General features: G+C 38.1%; 1 protein-coding gene across 4 annotated transcripts in view; it reads right to left on the bottom strand.

The window, feature by feature from the left end:
- EVC2 (EvC ciliary complex subunit 2) overlaps positions 1-17,659 on the bottom strand; it is a 77,522-nt gene that overhangs the window by 47,139 nt on the left and 12,724 nt on the right. For 3 of the 4 annotated variants that reach the window (XM_064511454.1, XM_064511452.1, XM_064511451.1), the window contains exons 5-9: positions 14,150-14,336; positions 12,644-12,753; positions 11,643-11,705; positions 6,412-6,546; positions 3,739-3,890 (exon numbers count right to left, since the gene is read on the bottom strand). In XM_064511454.1, the coding sequence (XP_064367524.1) occupies positions 3,739-3,890; positions 6,412-6,546; positions 11,643-11,705; positions 12,644-12,753; positions 14,150-14,336 (647 nt within the window). The remainder of the gene's footprint in view (positions 1-3,738; positions 3,891-6,411; positions 6,547-11,642; positions 11,706-12,643; positions 12,754-14,149; positions 14,337-17,659) is intronic. The other variant, XM_064511453.1, reaches the window with a different exon arrangement.

Here is a 17,659-nt window from a genome sequence, read left to right on the forward strand (position 1 = left end):
ACTCAGTATACGTATGACATGAAAATACTGTGCTCAAAGCACAAGTCCAATTCTCACCCTCAGTGTACTGGCCATTCCTGTGAGACAACTCTGATCTCATTCCTCACTTCCTTACAGCTTACAGAACCATCTACTATAGTAGAAAGTGTCATAAAACCCATCTGTTCTACTAGGTGACACTAAATGTAATAAAACAAAATGTAAAGCTACAGAAAAACTGATTTTGTGACCACAGCTATAAAAACGATGACATTACTTTCAAGTACAGAATCCATTCAGATTGATTGCAATTGCTCATTAATGAATTATAAGCACATTCTTCCTTCTTCCCTTTATGTTTTGCAAATCACTATCCTTAAACCAGCTAATTCAGTGAAAAATAAGAATTACTCTCCAATTCTCATACTCCGCTGTTAGCATAGATAACTGTCATATAAACCTACACAGTGTCTTCAGAATCAGCTAAAAGCCTGGATAATGTGCAACAATTTATGAAGCACAAGACTGAGATGAAACCCTAAAGGAATTTAGACCAGAAGCTACAGGACTGCTTTGCACCAAGTTGCAGAATGAACGAGAAACAAACACAAAGAGAAGGGGAGCTTCTCCAGCTAAATGTCATGCAACAGTGTTAACAACCTTACATGTGTAACATAGGTACATCTAACAATGTAGCAGTGAGAGGAAAGACAAGCTGTGCATTATAGGTACTGAAGAAATCAGAAACAATATTGCGTCCCTCCAATATAGCAGTGAAGTTAATGCTGCAGCCTTTTTGGATAACCAGTTTTCAAGACTTGGACTCATCTCACCTACCTCTAGAGCTGAACTAATCAGTCCAGACTTCAGAGCCAGTGGGTGCCACTGCCATTTGACATTTTTCTAGACGTCTATCTTAGGATGAAAAGAATCATACCATAGAAGTGAATCGTATCCTTTTTCATCAGCGAGTAAAAGAAGGAGTTCAGGGCAACCTAGTGTAGAAGTCCACGTTACAGAGACCTTCATGTGGTCAGATACATTGCACCACCACTAAGAGACGAGAAGAACAGGTACGTAGTCACGGAATAGACGTTACTGTCAACAACGCTGTTGTTTTTTCCCAATCCCTCCAGGGTAGGGAAGGGAACAGAAGTGAGGAGGGGGCACGAAGGAGCAGCCAGCAATTATAAGCAAGTAAAAAGTCTCTAAACAACCAACAATTTCTCCAGGCCTCACAATAAATGTATTTCTCTAAAAGGCTCATTTGGGACATTCACGATTGCCCAATTCCCAAGCTTTGAAACGGTAAGATATGATAAACTAAGCAAATATTAATGGATGGATAACTCAAATGAGAATATTTTAGGCCAAACTCAGGCATTATAATTATTATAAATGTATTATTATAAATATAACTGTCCTAATGAACCAACAGTTCATCAGGATATCAGAGGAGAACTGTCCTACAAAAGATGTTGTCTTCCACATGCAGAATAAAATCAAGCTCTTAAAAATCTTCCAAACTTCTCCTGCCTCCTGTGGTCAGTGAAATCCTTAGCAAATTCCAAGTCTGATAACTACTTACACTAATTTAAACCGAGACACAGTTTTCAGCCAGAAATATCTTCTTTCATTTATAGCCCATAATTCTTATAGGTTTGCCAAGATATATATTAGACATATGGAGAGTGTTCAGTTCAGCAGTGTGAAAGGCAGCTCTAGTGGAAATTGCACACAATACTTAAAATAAGCTGATGACAACTGCAAAGCACATTATGATCATTATATTCTATATGATAAAGTCATATAGAGCAGGAAGGCTGCTGGGCATAGGAAGCTCTCATCAACACCTGAAGACCCATCAATAAAGATGCTCTGGTCAAATATGTTCCCATAAGAGACACAAATGAATCCAGGTACAAGAAGACAGATAAATCTCTGAAATGTGGCTAGTGAGTGTATCGACAGTTATTTGTGTAGCTATGGTGTAATGAGATAAAAGTATTTCTTTCTACTCTAGCTATTTCAGACTATCCAGGCCTTTTTAACCAATATTTAAGACATAGCTGAAACAAATCCTTTTATTTTCTTGAACATTCAAAGACAAAAGGCAATCTTCACATTTCTGTTTTCAGGTGAGCTGCCAACTCAAACAGTTTTGAGGCAGCTTTTGAAGTAGTATTTTCAAACTTGTGTAAGTGACTTAGTAACTTAAATCCTACTGGGTACCTTCACTGCCTTCACTGAGGCATGTTTCAAACAAGCATCTGATTTGTGGCCAGATTTGACTTCATACAGCCAGTCATAAGGATGACCTACAAGAACTCTGATCATACAACAAAGCTTGTTATATCGATATTCACCTATATAGTAATTCCAGTCTTGCTATAAAATGATGTCTTATATTACAATGAAAAATTTATTAAAAAGAAAAAACTATTAAGCAAAGGAAACTTAGAATTGGAAGGAGACAGACAAAGTGTTGTTACTTAAAAAAAGAAAAAAGGGGATATGGAAGGTGAAAAAAATAGAACCTCAGAGAAAAGAAGCAGAAGCAAGGGAGACATTTGTGCTAACTGCATAAGAATATTAAAAAGCTATAGCCCCAGGACACACACTCAAACTGAGAAATGAATCCTGTTTTATGGTTTTAGTTATATAAATAATTCAGTTATATAAATAATCCTATCCAAAGATTTGCAAGAATATTTACCTTTCTAAACCACAACACATCTGAAAATAAGGCATTAAATAAACAGCCCAGTATTTTTGTTAAAAATAGCTAGATATTCCCTATCCCTAAAATAAATTAATACTATAGCAAGATAAAAATATACTTGATCCTGCTGCTTTGAACACTCACATAACAATTTTCAGGATAAGTTTCCTCAAAATCTGCATTGCTATATAGTTATAAAAGCAAGGACCAATGTGCAATTTACAAAGATAAATATCCCAATTACCAAGGAAATGCAGGAAATAATTCAATTAGTTATAATTAAAGAAAGAAAATTACTTCCATGCTCCTGTAACTTTTGCTTTCAGCTTCTACAGATTTTATAGTTGCATAATACTGCCTTTAACCTGACCTATCAGGAGCTAACTGTAAGACTGAACAACCAAATACAGTCTATCAGACCTTTTTTCAAATTCTGCAGAAGAACAGATGACCTTTAATAGCTGCATGTCTCTGTCATATAATCCTGACTTGCCTTTCAACAAAATAGGAGAGTTTCTCTGCTCTACCCAGTGGTCTTTCTGATTCTGTCTATGTGATATCTTTCCGCTGGCACTAAACAGTCACTCCTTAGATTTGGATCCAGGTGTTTCCAAAAGATGCTGCTGCACAAAAATGTTTGCACCCAGTAGGGGATCACTTTTCTAGGATGAAAGCCACACTGTTTTGAGAGCTGAATGTGTTAGGTGATAATAAAATATACCCTTTCAACATTTTTTTTACCCAGAAAAGTCTTCCCTTATATTATGAACCACTCAGAAGCAAAATTAGTATTTCACCTGAACTGGAAAACTTGCATGCCTAAAGCCTAGATGGAGCTGTGGCTTATACACTTAAAGCAATATAAAATATGACAATTCTCAGTTCCCATAGATGGCTACTTAGTACTGTTCAAAAACTTGAAGTACTGCAGTCATATGCCTAAACAGATATTATGAAAAAAGATGACAGATACTCAAAAACATTTTTTCAATGGTTCAGGTGATGATAAATGTAATGTAAAAGCAGTAAATTCTTACTCTTCTAAAGCCTGAAGCATGTTCCCAGATTCTTCAAAAGACAGTATATCAATGAATTGGTCATCCATAATTATATCTTCACTAAAGAGATCACCTGAATTAAACTGAGAGTGTTCCAGTTTGTGATTTTGACTGAGTTCATGTCGTGGCTCCTAAAAAAAAAAAATCAAAAAAAAAAAAGCTTCAGATAATAGAGATTTTACACTGAGAGCTTAATCTTATTCTACTGTAGGTAACACTGAGTTAGTGGAAAGACTCCCATTTATCATCAAACTGTAGAGCTGGACAGGGTGTAAAGAGACTGTGTAATTAAGTATAGACTTAGAATCAAACATACTTCTACTGTTGTTTCAGGTTGAACTTTTTTTTATATAACCAATCTGGAATACAAATAAAGAAATCAATGGAGAGGACAGAAGACTCTACATTGACTCCAGTAGGCTTGCAAAAGCCTTCTAGGAGGTTATATTCCACTGTAAACTGTGAGGAAATTTTAAAAAAGAATTACTACGATATACATATTATATATGCCAAGATTACAGCATTATTAGGTGAACAAATGAAACACTAATCCTATGAATGATGGAAATGACTTAGTTCACAGGTCAGATAGACTCCCTTGAGACTAATAAAATTGCTGTACAAAAAAAGTTGCTATAAATATCTGATGCTGGGACCAATTTGGTCCATTTTTATGATTTCATTATCACAGCCTTTTCCATACAAAGAAACAAGGAAAGACCTTTCCATTTACAGAGATTATTTCTTCAGGCCTAAGAGAAATGAGAATTGTTAATGGAGTAATTTTCAACCAGAGATAATACGGCTGGAAGTGATTTTGTGAGGTCATCTGGTCCATCCACTGGCCTGGGACAGGACGCACTCTGCACACTGAGACAGGCCTATCACTAGGCAGAACGGTTACTCCAAACAGAAAAAAAATCATTCGCCCTTTTGTGTCATTTCTCAAAAATAATAGAAAGCACCAAATAAATTGTTCACAGAATATAAATCACAAAGAAAACATATCTTTCTCCCCACATTTTGCTGCTTCATTTAACCATATATAGATGACTTGGCACATGCATTTTCTTCAAAATTTTCTTCAAAATTTATTGTACACTGTGAAAAGTTACATCTGACACAGCATTTTCACTTAGAGATAGGAAACAGACACTCATATTTGTATAAAACCAACTGTATATAGCTAGTCTGGAAACAAATTATCGCCAGCGAGGCTGCCCAGGCCTCTGAAGTATGCTGCGGCCCGCTGTAACTCTTCCCAGATGTTTGCCCATGCACAGCAATTTGCAACAGCCAACATCTCCAAGATTTGCCCCCACCCATTTCCAAGCTGCCCCTTCACCTCCAAGCAGTGTCGGACACCACCTCCTCCCTGGAGACATTTCAGTTCCCTAATCTCAGGCTAAGTGTAGTAAGTCAGAGCATGCTGACGGAAAGCATCCCGGCAGGGAGAGCAGCGACCACCGCAGCACCCCGCACGGGTAACAAAAGGACCTGGGGCGACCACCACTGCTTCTGGGCCTGGTGCATCGGTTCTCCAAGCAGGGTCAACTGAAGGCAACCTGGAGTCCTCTGAAGTGTATTTCCTGCACAGGACTGCCTCCAGGCTCCTCTAAAAAACCCTGAAATTTCTGTCAGTGTGAATTGTCTCAATTTCAGAGCACCAGTGAGCACAGTTTATACTGCCCCTTTCGCCCAAGAGAGATTTCTCAGACAATGTGTTTCTCACCTCTGTCATGTGTCCCCATCCTACACCCACAGACACACCAACATATTCACTTGACCATGCCCAACCAAAATCACAGAGTACAGAGTGATGCTACCCCAGTAGCCCAGTGGTTAGAAACTCCAGTGGGACATGGGAGACCCACCGCTGTCTGAGCAGAGCAGGGGTTCAAACCTCCAAGCAGCTGCTCTCCTAGAGGACTGCCCTGATCACTGTGGTGCTCTGACTGAGGTCTCCAGCTCTCTTCTGTGGAAATTATTCCACTTTACATAAATATTTCAGTAATTAATAGAAAAGCCAGGTCTCCAACTTGGGCCAACCTGACGAATATTTATCAGACTATGTATTTTCTCTCTCTCTCTGGCCCAGTATGCACTGAAACACTTTCTACAGACTGGCACTGCTTAGATGAACACTGGCAGTGCTGTATCCCAAAACCCAACTGTTTTGCTCCATCAAGCAAGAGATTCAGGGGTGTCCAAAGAACTGAGACCTACATTCAAATCCCTGTTCTCGATAATCAGCAACATAATTTGGATTCAAGTCTGCTGCAGTCCAGGTGAGTGGTTTAGTTCTTTACATGTCTGAGACATCCTGCCTCTCATTTTGGGGGAGGAAGGAGGGAGGAGGAACAGGAGGAGGAACAAGGAAATCTCAGGGCCAAAGAGTGATCTCCTTCACCTTGATCTTGAACATCCATATCTTGACAGCATCTCTTTTGACTAGATTATCATTCCTACACTCCTCTGCAAATTGACTGTGCTAAAGATATGCGAGATATACATACTTGAGAATTCAAGCCAGTACTTGGTGATTTTGTCTTCAAAAGTTGTTTAGGCAATCTCTATTAGTTATGAAGTTATATCATCAGATGTGATTGATGCAAAAGTTAAATAAAGTGTTGTTAAAAAAGTATGACTCACCTGGTTTTTACCACGGAAACTCCATTTTAATACCTGGGTTCGGTAAACAACACATAAAACAGCACATGTAAATACAAGCGAAACAAGAAAAGCAATGAAGAATCCTGCAGCATGAATGCCATGGCTGTATGAAATCTGAAATGAAAAGATTGTATTATTAAAACTACAGTTTAAATATACACCTAAAGATCAGACAGAAACATTATAGCTGTAAGCAACACAGTAAATTATTTTTAAATGGCTTCACACAACTTAGGAGTTTCTCAGTATTAACTTAACTACTACAGTTCTATTAATATTTTCAAACCAAGCTCTATTTTCCATAGATTTTAATGCCAGTGCTCTCCACCATGTTCACCGAGTCTAAATGACCATGTAATTCCAAACAATAGAACTCCAACAGATTGAATTTTAGGTGCTGTGACTTTTGAGGGGAAAATACTTAATAGAGATGCCAACACCTTCTAACTCCAGTTAAAATTAATGGCATTTGGTATCTCTCAGAAGCTCTGGAAAATCACCCTAATGTTGGCTACCTAAATTAACAGCTATTTTTAAAATTCAACAAAACTCAGTAATAAACACAAGGAAAAAGTACCAATGTGAGTTTAGAACAAATATGTAACTGACAATTGACAAAACTACCCAATTTGTTTACATGCTTGCAGTTTTTGCATGAGCCAAAGTCAAGAAAGAATAGCAGGAGTGCAAGAAGCACAAGTCAGCTAATTTCTTAGTCAGCCTCTCAGTTTAGGTATTAATATAATCTTTGAATTGAATTGTATTAAAAATTAATTTTTACTTCATGCTCCATGTAGCAGAAGTTAATTCAATGTTTGTTTAGTTCTTTGAGATCTTTGGATGAAAAACATAGTGTAGCCATTAGTATAATGTTTCACCACAAAATAATCTCTCTGCCGGGGCTAGAACTTGTAGATAATTAACATGCTGCTCACAAGTAGGGTTTGGTCACTTCTCAGAGCAGAAGTCTCGGAGCATTCCACAGAGTCAAGGGTAATTCTGCATAGGAAGCATTAATCTAAATTGTGGACAACGTTTGAAAGGATTTATTCCAAATGAATAGCAGGATTTGATCCTTTTTCTGCCTATTTAGTATATGTTTGATACATGTTTTGGTACACTGAAAAAAACTGCCATATCCCTCTAAATGAAAGACTGCTTCAGGTTAGACTTTACTGTTTATAGGCCCAGATCCCCAAAGGCAAGAGAAATGCTCAGTCCTCACTAATTTCAAGCTGATTTCAGTTGAATTAGACTATGGTGTCAGTATCAAGAAGATTTTGACATCAAGAAGTTAACAGAAGCTATGATTTACCATTTTCACAGTTGCAGAAATACCCAGGGCTTAACTGACAGTATTGTATATGAAGAGGCAACAATTGCTCTGACTGTCGGAAATGTGGGGATTTTTTTTAAAATGCACTTCGTTTAAAATGATGAAACACTCAGAATGCTTTGAGGTTCACTAAAATGTTTTGTGACTAAATGTTTATCTGAGTAAGCAAGCCATGTACTGAATTCTTTCAATACCTGTCAATACCTCTAAGTTTTAAATGGGGAGGGAGGAAGAACACATTAATTTCTCAGTTCCATGTGTAATTACCAATGCATTGTCTGAATGCTTTTTCTTGGCATTCATCTGAAGCTGTTGTGGCCTATTGCTTCAGTCACTTTCCTCTGTACCACTACTAATGATGGAGAGCATGCAGAACATGAAAGCCAGTGCCAGCAGCAACTCACACCTCCCCTGACTCTGCACTACCTCCTAATCCCTTGCCAGGAGCTCAGTCAAAGCTGCATCATTTTGCATCAAAATACTGTCATCTTTAAATTTATTTGAAAAGTGATCATGTTAAATATTTCTTTCCCCTAACCCACTCTTAACTTCCTTCGCAGATCAATGGGGTTTTGCTTCCTCCAGCCCACACCCCTTGAACAGTCACACAGCTAACTAACATCTGCGTGTGCCTTGAAATAACGCAATTCCTCATACATCAGTCTCAGGTCCCCCAACCAGACCAACTGGTAGGGGACAGTCAAGCTGCATCAGGGCAGACAATTCTATCAGAACTGATGGAGAAAAATCCCTGGGGAGGGAATTACCTGTGCTTTTATACTTAAATTAAATGAGTTCTGGAGGGACAGTCCATTTCACTGGGGGGCTGTCATCTCCAGCAGAAGGATAGGGCAGCGTCCAATGGGCTGTAACATCTTAAAGCATCACCACGCACACTACAGGAGTGCGAGTCAAGCCCCTGCACGGTCACGGTGGCCGAGCTTCAAACCACTGACACATCAGCAAGCCTGAAAACCTGTATCCAGAACTACTTAAGTCACTTCGATATTGTGAAGCGAAGAGGCATTATTGGCCTGATTTTTTTTTTCAGAACCATTGCACTCCCACTGATCTGACAGAAGCTGAGGGAAACAGGCCTGACAAAACATCAGGTCAAAGTAATTATTATCATATATGCCATGCAGTGCACTTAGGCAGGAGAACTTCCTTTTGCCCTTTTCACTATGGCTTCCTATGCAGCATCAAAAACTTTCAGCTGAGAGCAGAGCTATGCAGTATTCACAGCCCCCAAAGTGCTGTGGGAAGACATCTGGCACTGACACTTAGCTGAGCAACAGTCTAATTTTTTATCCACAGAATTATCTTGTTACAGGCAACCAAGCACTTTTTTCCAGCAGAGCAAAAGAAAAAAATCCAGTGTTTGTAAAATTTTAAAGAATGGCATGACAGACAAGCAAGCAATCAGACCATGTGAAGGTCGACAGGACCAACTTAGCAGGGCACTGTTATTACTACATAATTAATTCTTTACCTTCCTATCTCAAAAGTCAACATTTAGTATCCAAATAGTAAAATCTGTATATTGGCTTCAGCACACACATGAACAGTTGCAAATAATTATTTTAATAAATAACTAGACTAAAAGCACTTATGACAGCTGAAGATAAGGACGAAATACATCTCACCTTTTTCAGCTGATCGTAATTTTCTTGCACAAATTGCTTTAATTCTGAAATGTTTCATGCTTGACCATAGCCCAAAGGCAAATATTATGCATGTGAAACATGATGTGTTCCATGATCTCTAAGCTTTGTTTTTTTCAAACAGTATTTTTCACACACCTTTTCCATACATGTTAATTACAAAACCTGTTCATTTATTAAGTTCAAATGCAGCTGAACAAATTTACCTAATTATGGAATAGTCTCAAAGATCTTGTTGAGGTCTATCTGTCAAGTTAAAGTCAGGGAGAAAAAACAGTATAAAGGTTTGAAGTTACAGTAATATACAGCAGGAATTTTCACAGCGAGCTAAGACAAATGTGGCTTACAGTGTTGGCTTAATCATCACCAACCGCTGCAGATCATTCACATTGAACCCTACAGTAAATCATTCAGGAAGCTATTTTCCTATCCCAGTCAGTTACTGGATGGCTTATACCTGTAAGAGTAAGAGTTTGCAAAAAAATACATTTACTGTAATTCCAAGCATAATTCTTAGCCACATAAATGCCATGCTTTTAAATCTGACTAGATCCTTATCCAGGGGGAAAGAATTCTCCAGCTCATGCAGAGTTTACTTTATATCATGTTTAAATCTGGCTTTCATTTTAACGGAATGGGCACTTGATCTTCAATTATGAGAAAGCCAAGTTTGGATTTACATCTATTACACTTAGCAGAAGTTAACACAGCAGAAGAGATCCCTGGCAATAAAGAATACTGCAATAAGTCCAAATAGACTAATGGACTTGGAAGGCAGAGGAGAATTCTTGGGATAAGCCTGTGAGAAGAATGAGTACGCCGATTCTCAGGACCTCATTCAGGCAAGATAGATCCCCCTTTTCTGTACATCTCAGAACAGAGAGTTCAGCTGAAAAATTCAGATGTTTCTCATTAACATACATGCATTAAGACTGTATAAATACATGAAACTTGACTATATTCATGTAAAAAAAAAAAAACCCTAGTCTGTGCAAGATCAACGGTTAGGAAGACAAATTTCTGGCATACATTCAAGAATTCTTAAAACATAGCAGGTAAATGATATTAATTTTTCATATAACTTTGAAACACGGAAGCACTTGTTGGTAACCTACTTCACTTTACAAATCATATGAGGTTAAATACATGGAGTATATCAGTTCCATTCAGTAGCCTTTCACTTCACAACATTCTCCCTTTTCAAAGACCCCATTGCTTCACCTTCACAGCAAAAGGCCAATTTCTGTGTACTCAAACATTGCACTCCTTTCTATATAGTATGTGCCTTCAATATTTCCCCTCCATTTCCCCTTGTTCTTCAACTGCCCCATCCACATGACCTCTAGACTCTAAATGACACAAGTATGGCAACATTGCTTTGGGGTGAAATAAACTATTTTTTTCTGCCTGAGCACAAATAATCACAGTGTTCTTGCCAACCAAGCCACAGCTATTTAAAAAAGACCTAGTGCAACAAAGCAGCCTGTGTGGGTAATGAGGGGTCGGGGAGGAAATACAAGCTTAGCAAAGAGATTACTTTAGCAATGAAACTGATAGATTCAGTGCGGAATTCTCTACTACAGAAGTAAGTATAAGAATAGCACTGCTTGCCGAAATCAATGTCATTTTGTAGGTTCATGTGGCCTCTTAGAAACCATGTTAATCCAGAAGTCAAGAACAGGAAGTCATATTGGAAGGCTAACTGGTCAAAAAAAAGGGGGGGGGGGTACTTAAAACTGCAGTAAGAGAGGCATAGTTTATTTCTCAGGCTCCCCACATGGATATTTGCATCAGCATGATTCAAAAACCTTCTCCCCCCCCCTCAGAAAAAATCCACCCTTTTAAAGGCAAATAGCTTTCTCATGGTGGTTATACCCAGCAGCAAATGAACACATTCCTCATCACAGTTCCCTGCAGCTATATAATTCTTCAAATGAAAAAAAATTCTTAGGAATATCCTGGAAGTTTGTAGATTTTCCATACTAAATATTGGTGCTTTAAGACAAAAAAGCCCTACTACCTTGACTCCTGCTTTTCTTCCTATTAAAACCACAGAGGGACGAATTTGTCTATGACTGATTGCTGGTAGTTGATAGTTGATGAGACTTAAGCACACAAAAGTATGCCAATTTACATCCAAAGATTTAATTTAGATCATCCATAGGTTTAAGCAGGGGAGTCACTATAATACCAAATCCCACAGAATTTACCTTGGTCTTTTCTTCTTCAGTTATGGTCAGTGATGTTGCCATTGATATGAGATGTGTTTTGTTCTAAGAGAGAGATAAAAATATTACAAGTATTACAAAACAAGGAAAATCCAATTTATAACACTGGCACGCTGCCGAGAGAAGAAAAGCTACACTTTTCATTTAGTGTAAAGCTGAAAAAAAAATCTGATAGGAAAATGCAATATATTCAAAGGTAACACCAAAAGCTATGGAAGCAGCTGCTCTGTGGGATACACTGCCTGTCTAACCACACAGCCACGCAGAAGTTTACTCTGACACTCACAGAACTATATTTTGCCTTTGCCTATAAAATCCGGATTGACTGAAAGTTAGCGTACGTCTCTTTCAGGGATCAAGGTTTGCAATGCAGCTCAAAAGACAAATATATCAGCTTTGCTAAATGCCCACGTGAATCGTCTACTCTTGTGACTGCCCCAAGTCATGCCTTGTACCTCCCTAGCGTCACCCTTGTGCACATCAAACATTTTTCCATCTAAAACAGAGAAGATACAGCAGTTGGAAATAAAGCTATATCTGGGAGCTCTAATTACATGCCATTATGAAAATCATTGGGAAAATATCAAACCATAATTCAAAAATCAGAAAAGTTTAGTTTGGAAGAAACTGCTGGTCCTGTCTCTTAGTGCTGGCCACTGCTTAAAGCAGGGCTATCTCCAGGGCTAGATCAGTTGCTAGATCAGATAAACCGATAATCTACATAGCCCATAGATAAGCTATAGGTTAACACACAAACAATGTATCTTTCATCCTCTACCTATTTAAGGAAGCCTAGGACTTTCACTATTTCTAAGGAATAATTCATGTATTTATAAATTCATGGTAATCAATCAGAGAGGAGCATCTAAGAGCTTCATTTCATGACAGGTAGACTTCATCACTTATGCAGACTTTAAGTTTTTTGGTTTTTTCTTTTTTTAAAAAAAATCGTGAAGAGCAAAATAAAATTGTAAAGGAAATACCAGTGATGAACTTCTGAAAGTTAGCTTAGCAGGCAGTGTCAAGACCCTGCCATTCCACATTTCTTTTCCATCAAGAAGTGCAGTGTAGTTGATTGCAAAGTATTCTCCAACTGTTAGAGAAAAGAAAATTGAGTAGATTGAGCAGGTGAGTGTGGATCTACCAGTATGATGTTGTTCTCTAAGAAATCACGTCTACGTTTTCTTAAATAAAACAGTAACTACATTGACTTTAAAATAACCTAGTGGAGTTGCACATCTTTATCTACACAAGAAGACTGGGTGTGATTCTCTGAAGAGCTGAGCCCCCAGCTGAGCTCAGTTGCAGTTACAGATGTTTGTAAAATTTGAAAAGCAAGGCCAATATGAATAAAACATTTGAGAAGCTTTTTAGGTTTCTCTTTACACTGTGCTTCCTCACCGGCAAAAGTGCCCTCTTAGGAACCTAGCTGCAATAAGCTCACAACACTGGCTTCAAAGGAACTGAGCCTACCAGCTTAGCCCAGACAACAGGGATATGGATATAGCCCAGACAACAGGGATATGGATAAATTTACTCTGTCCCAGGTATGGTTTACTGGAAAATTTCTCAGAGATCCCTGATGAAAACTACCAGTTTCTCTTTCCTATTTGGAAATCTTTCACCAGTAAAACACCTATTATAATATCCCTAGATATTTAAACCATAAACAGATATAATCGAAGACTTCTGAACCTCCAGGGAAATAATCTGACCTTAAAAAGCAAGCAGCTAATTTCTTCTCCTGTACAGATGTGCATAGGAAAAGGGTGATAGAGAAATCAAGAAAAGGAAGACTTCCTTTATGCAGGTACAAAGATCTATCTGCTACCCAAGGAACAAACTGACTCCAAGACTGGCAAGGGTCTGCATTTCTCCCTCTGTTACTTGCTCTGATTTGTAATTTGCCCCAGTCTGGACAGAATGCATACTGAGAAAGCCGCCTTATTTCTGACAAATCACCTTGCCAGCTTGCATGGGCTTTTGCAATCCCAACGTACCTCAATACCTCAGCAAGCCAATCTGCTCTAGTTTTAAACATTTACTCAGTAAAGTGTTAGCTACTTTCTACCTTTTTAGCTTGGCTAAAGAAGTAAGATTTGTCAGATATGATTTGAAATTGCTTCTGCAGCAGCTTAAAGAAAATAAAATAAAATGAACACATAATACCATAAAAGATTCTGCTTCGTTTTGATGGTGGAGACTATTACAGAGTGCAAGGACTCACTTCTGTGCCTGGGAGATCAGAGGCACTTCAAAGAGGGGGCACTTCAAAACGTGAGTTAATAGAATTTTAAACTGCAACAAAAATCTTTTCTAGAGTTTTTCAGCTGTATCAACTGATAATTGGAGAGTTTAAGGTTTAGCTTACACCGCTGGGGAAAAAAAACCCAAACAATTAAATATCTTGATTTGAACAGATGCTCTTCCACATGTGTAATCAGGGCTGCCTGGAGTATCATCATCTGCTTCTCGGCAAAATTTGTTACCTTGCAAGAATCTTTTCCTGTAAATCTGGATACCATCTGTTGTCTTATTACCACTGTTTTTTTGAACACGTAGGCCAGTAATATTGTCCAGCAGGATGAGATCTGTAATGTTTGCTGAGAGCAGAGTGTTGGTGTTATTAATCAGAAGTCTAATATGTGCAGTTTGGGGGTCATGTTGAACATCCACCTGAAAACAGAAATACTAATATAATAGAGCACTAATAATGGAGCAAAATGGCTCCATTAAGATATGTTACTTAACACCATAATTAGTCCCAGCTACTAATAAAAGTTTATTATATGTATAAGCTTATTTTCTGGAGTCATTCTGAGTGACCTGCAGACAACGTCATACTCAGTTTAATCTCAAACTCCTGAGGAGATTTTAATCTTCTATATGTCAAGTTGTTGCTTGGAGACAAAGTGACAGAAAGCCAGTAGCTGGAAATCCAGGATAACAGCTCATGCAGGGCCATAAGTAAATGAAAACAAGAATCTGAGCATTGCCGTGATACCTCATACACAAAACTGGATCATAATGTTATAAAGAGATTTGGAAAATTCTTAAACGTGGAACTTCGGTAGATATTTGTACATAATATGGCCAGGATGGCATATCAGGTCTATAATAATGGCATCAAATTAGCACTTATTTAAATGATGCATGGCTGAAAGAGTGACTCAGGCCCAATCTTTCTTCCTCCCATCCTCCCCTTTTTAATAAATGTGTACTCTATATCTGGACCCCAGCAGATATAAATAATAAAGCTGTCTCTACAGAAATGAGTTCTAAAAATATGAATTGTCTAGAGAATAGATTTCAGAAATTGTACCAGCAAAGTTCATGCCAGCCACAGAGTCCAAACTGTGTAGTCAGGATTTTGTTACGCACTATTGATCTCTGCATTCCATAACAATTCAGTATAGAGGCAGATTAAAATTTTAGTATATTTTATGGATCAATAAGGAATAACAGTTTAGTGGAATTACTAGTGCTTAGCTTGCATTTTCCTATTTAAGTCACAATAATTAAAGTACTCTTGAATATATCTGACTATATAACTAACAGTGTAGTTATGCTACACTAAATTTTCCAAACTCATTGCAACAAGCTCAAGCTCTACTGTATTAAACAAATCTTATGGGGGGCAAGAGGGAGGGACAATTATTGTACTAGATTCCGCAAATAATTGCCAGCAAGTATAATAATAAACCTGAACAACAGGCATAAACATAGTTGTAAAAAACATTTTCGGTTTCTTATATTCATATATTGTGAACTGGATCCCAACATTTATGAGACTTAAAATCACCAAATATTAATAAAGTAATACACTTCAGCCAGATTTTCTCTGTCTCCTGATTTTGAACCTGTCTGATGTACTCCACATGCATCTCAATCTTTCCTCTGCAGTCACAGAGGTTAGAAACTTGCTTAAAAAACACAAACAAAACAGAAAAAAAACCCAAAATCACAAGAAAAAACCCAAAGCCACAAAGCAGAGACACTGGCCCAATCACTGAAACAAGAAAACACATCTTGAAAGACCCAAGGTTCAAACTGCATGTGTTGTTAATATGGTATTATATTGCATAGTAAGTGTGTACGGGCTTGTGCACACAAACAGATACGCACCACTGAAAGATTTACCTGAGGAAAGGGGAAAATAAAAACCCTTTCCCCCCCTTTATTTTCCCATACCTCTCCCTTGCTCTTCAGTGAGATGAAGGCCAAAATGAGGATTTCATGGTCTCTTGCTGTGCTTCTAATCAGACACAAATGTATTTTACATTTAGGGAGAGAGGATATAGAGTATCCCTTAGAGTATAGAGAGAGGGTATAGAGTAATTTAAATAAATTCCTACAATAAAATAGGCAAAGTAGCATGTGCATATCCATAGTAGGTGACAGAACATGGGAGCATTAGTCCTCTCCTTCCTCTAGTCCTTCTGCCCACTATCAGAGTTCAGCACACACTCCCACACACTGTTCATTCTCTTTCTCTAAACAGTTTTCCATTTTCTCTTCATTTTCCTTCATTTAACAAAATTCTTAATGCAAGGTCTGACCACAGTTGCCCTTCAGAGATATCACAGCTCTATCACCTGTCTCCTAGTGCAATTTTCTTCAGGTGGCCAAAAAGATCAGGCTTTCTGCATTTCAAATAATACTAAATACAAGTTTTCATCTTCCTTATTTTTGATTGGCAATGAATTTTAAGCAAAATGGCAAAGGGACTGAGAGAGTGTGTTTTTCTTGCTGGTAGCCCTGCGGAAAGCAGTAGACTGACATCAAGCGGTCGGGAAAGCTTTGGGGTTTGACCTCTCCTGGAAAGAACCTCTACCGTATGCAGCTGCTGTTGGGATCAGTGGCCACTGGATATCTCCTTTAGGCTGCTCCTCCGATTTGCCTGCAGGTGTTTTTTCATGCTTTTGGAGCAGATGATTATGCTGCCAACTACAGGAGCAAAATGCCGCAGAAGCACTTGATAATGCTAAGTGCTTATTCTACTTTCTCTTTGCCGCTGAAGCACATCACATGTTTTATCACCCCTGCAACAGGCATCACTTCAGGTAAAAAGGAAGGGAGAATGAAAGAACCCCATTAAGAGCAAGAATGCATCAGGAGGAAAGATGAGAAAGGAATTACCATGAAAGTGAAAGGAACAGAGGATCTTTGAGAATAAATTTAAACAACTTGAAAAATGAAGAGAGAGAAAAAAATGAAGGATGCTCATATCATAGCTGATGTGCAACACAAGAATGTTTAGGAGACTGAGAAATGAAACAGGTGGACACAGTAAAAGCCAAACAGTAAAATTAAAAGATTTATTTCAGCCCTGCTAAAAATTATTGTCATTATGAAGGACTATCATAGAAATGTTCCTATCACACTATGGAACGAAGCTGTTAAAGAAGCACATTTCTAGAAAGAAGGAAGGGACTGGGCTTTCTGGGCACAAGTAAAATATAAACACACCAGGTTCAATCAGGATATTTGTATGATTTGGTGCATGAAGAACCCTGTCTTCAAAAAGTAAAGATATGTCATTTCCCTGCTCTGAGGAGCCACTCATGGGTAAGGGGAGGAAAATGTGCAAAATCCATTTTTTTTTTCATTTAAAACTGCTAAACACTACCATATGGCCAGTTGATGTCTTAGCAGGAAAGCATCTGTTCGGGAGAATTAGGATTGAAACAAATGGCAAGGTAAGCAAATGAAAATGATATGGGAAATGCATTCAAAGATGGAAGACAATTTACACGCAACTGCGTAATTTTTAGTAATTTAAACTGGTAGCATTGCAAGATTATTTTCTGATAATCCTAGCATCTACAACAGAGTAACTTTGATCTTGTACAGCAGGATTTCATATTTTTTAATGAGTCTGTTGAGGCTGTGCTGCGAATAGCAGAAAAAAACAACATGTAACTGTCTCAAACTCTAAGAAGCTAAGATATTAAAATTTGGAATCTGTACACTGTAAAGCAGAAGATTCTGTGTTACTG

The sequence above is a fragment of the Dromaius novaehollandiae genome, chromosome 4, assembly GCF_036370855.1.
Source record: "Dromaius novaehollandiae isolate bDroNov1 chromosome 4, bDroNov1.hap1, whole genome shotgun sequence".
NCBI lineage: Eukaryota > Metazoa > Chordata > Aves > Casuariiformes > Dromaiidae > Dromaius > Dromaius novaehollandiae.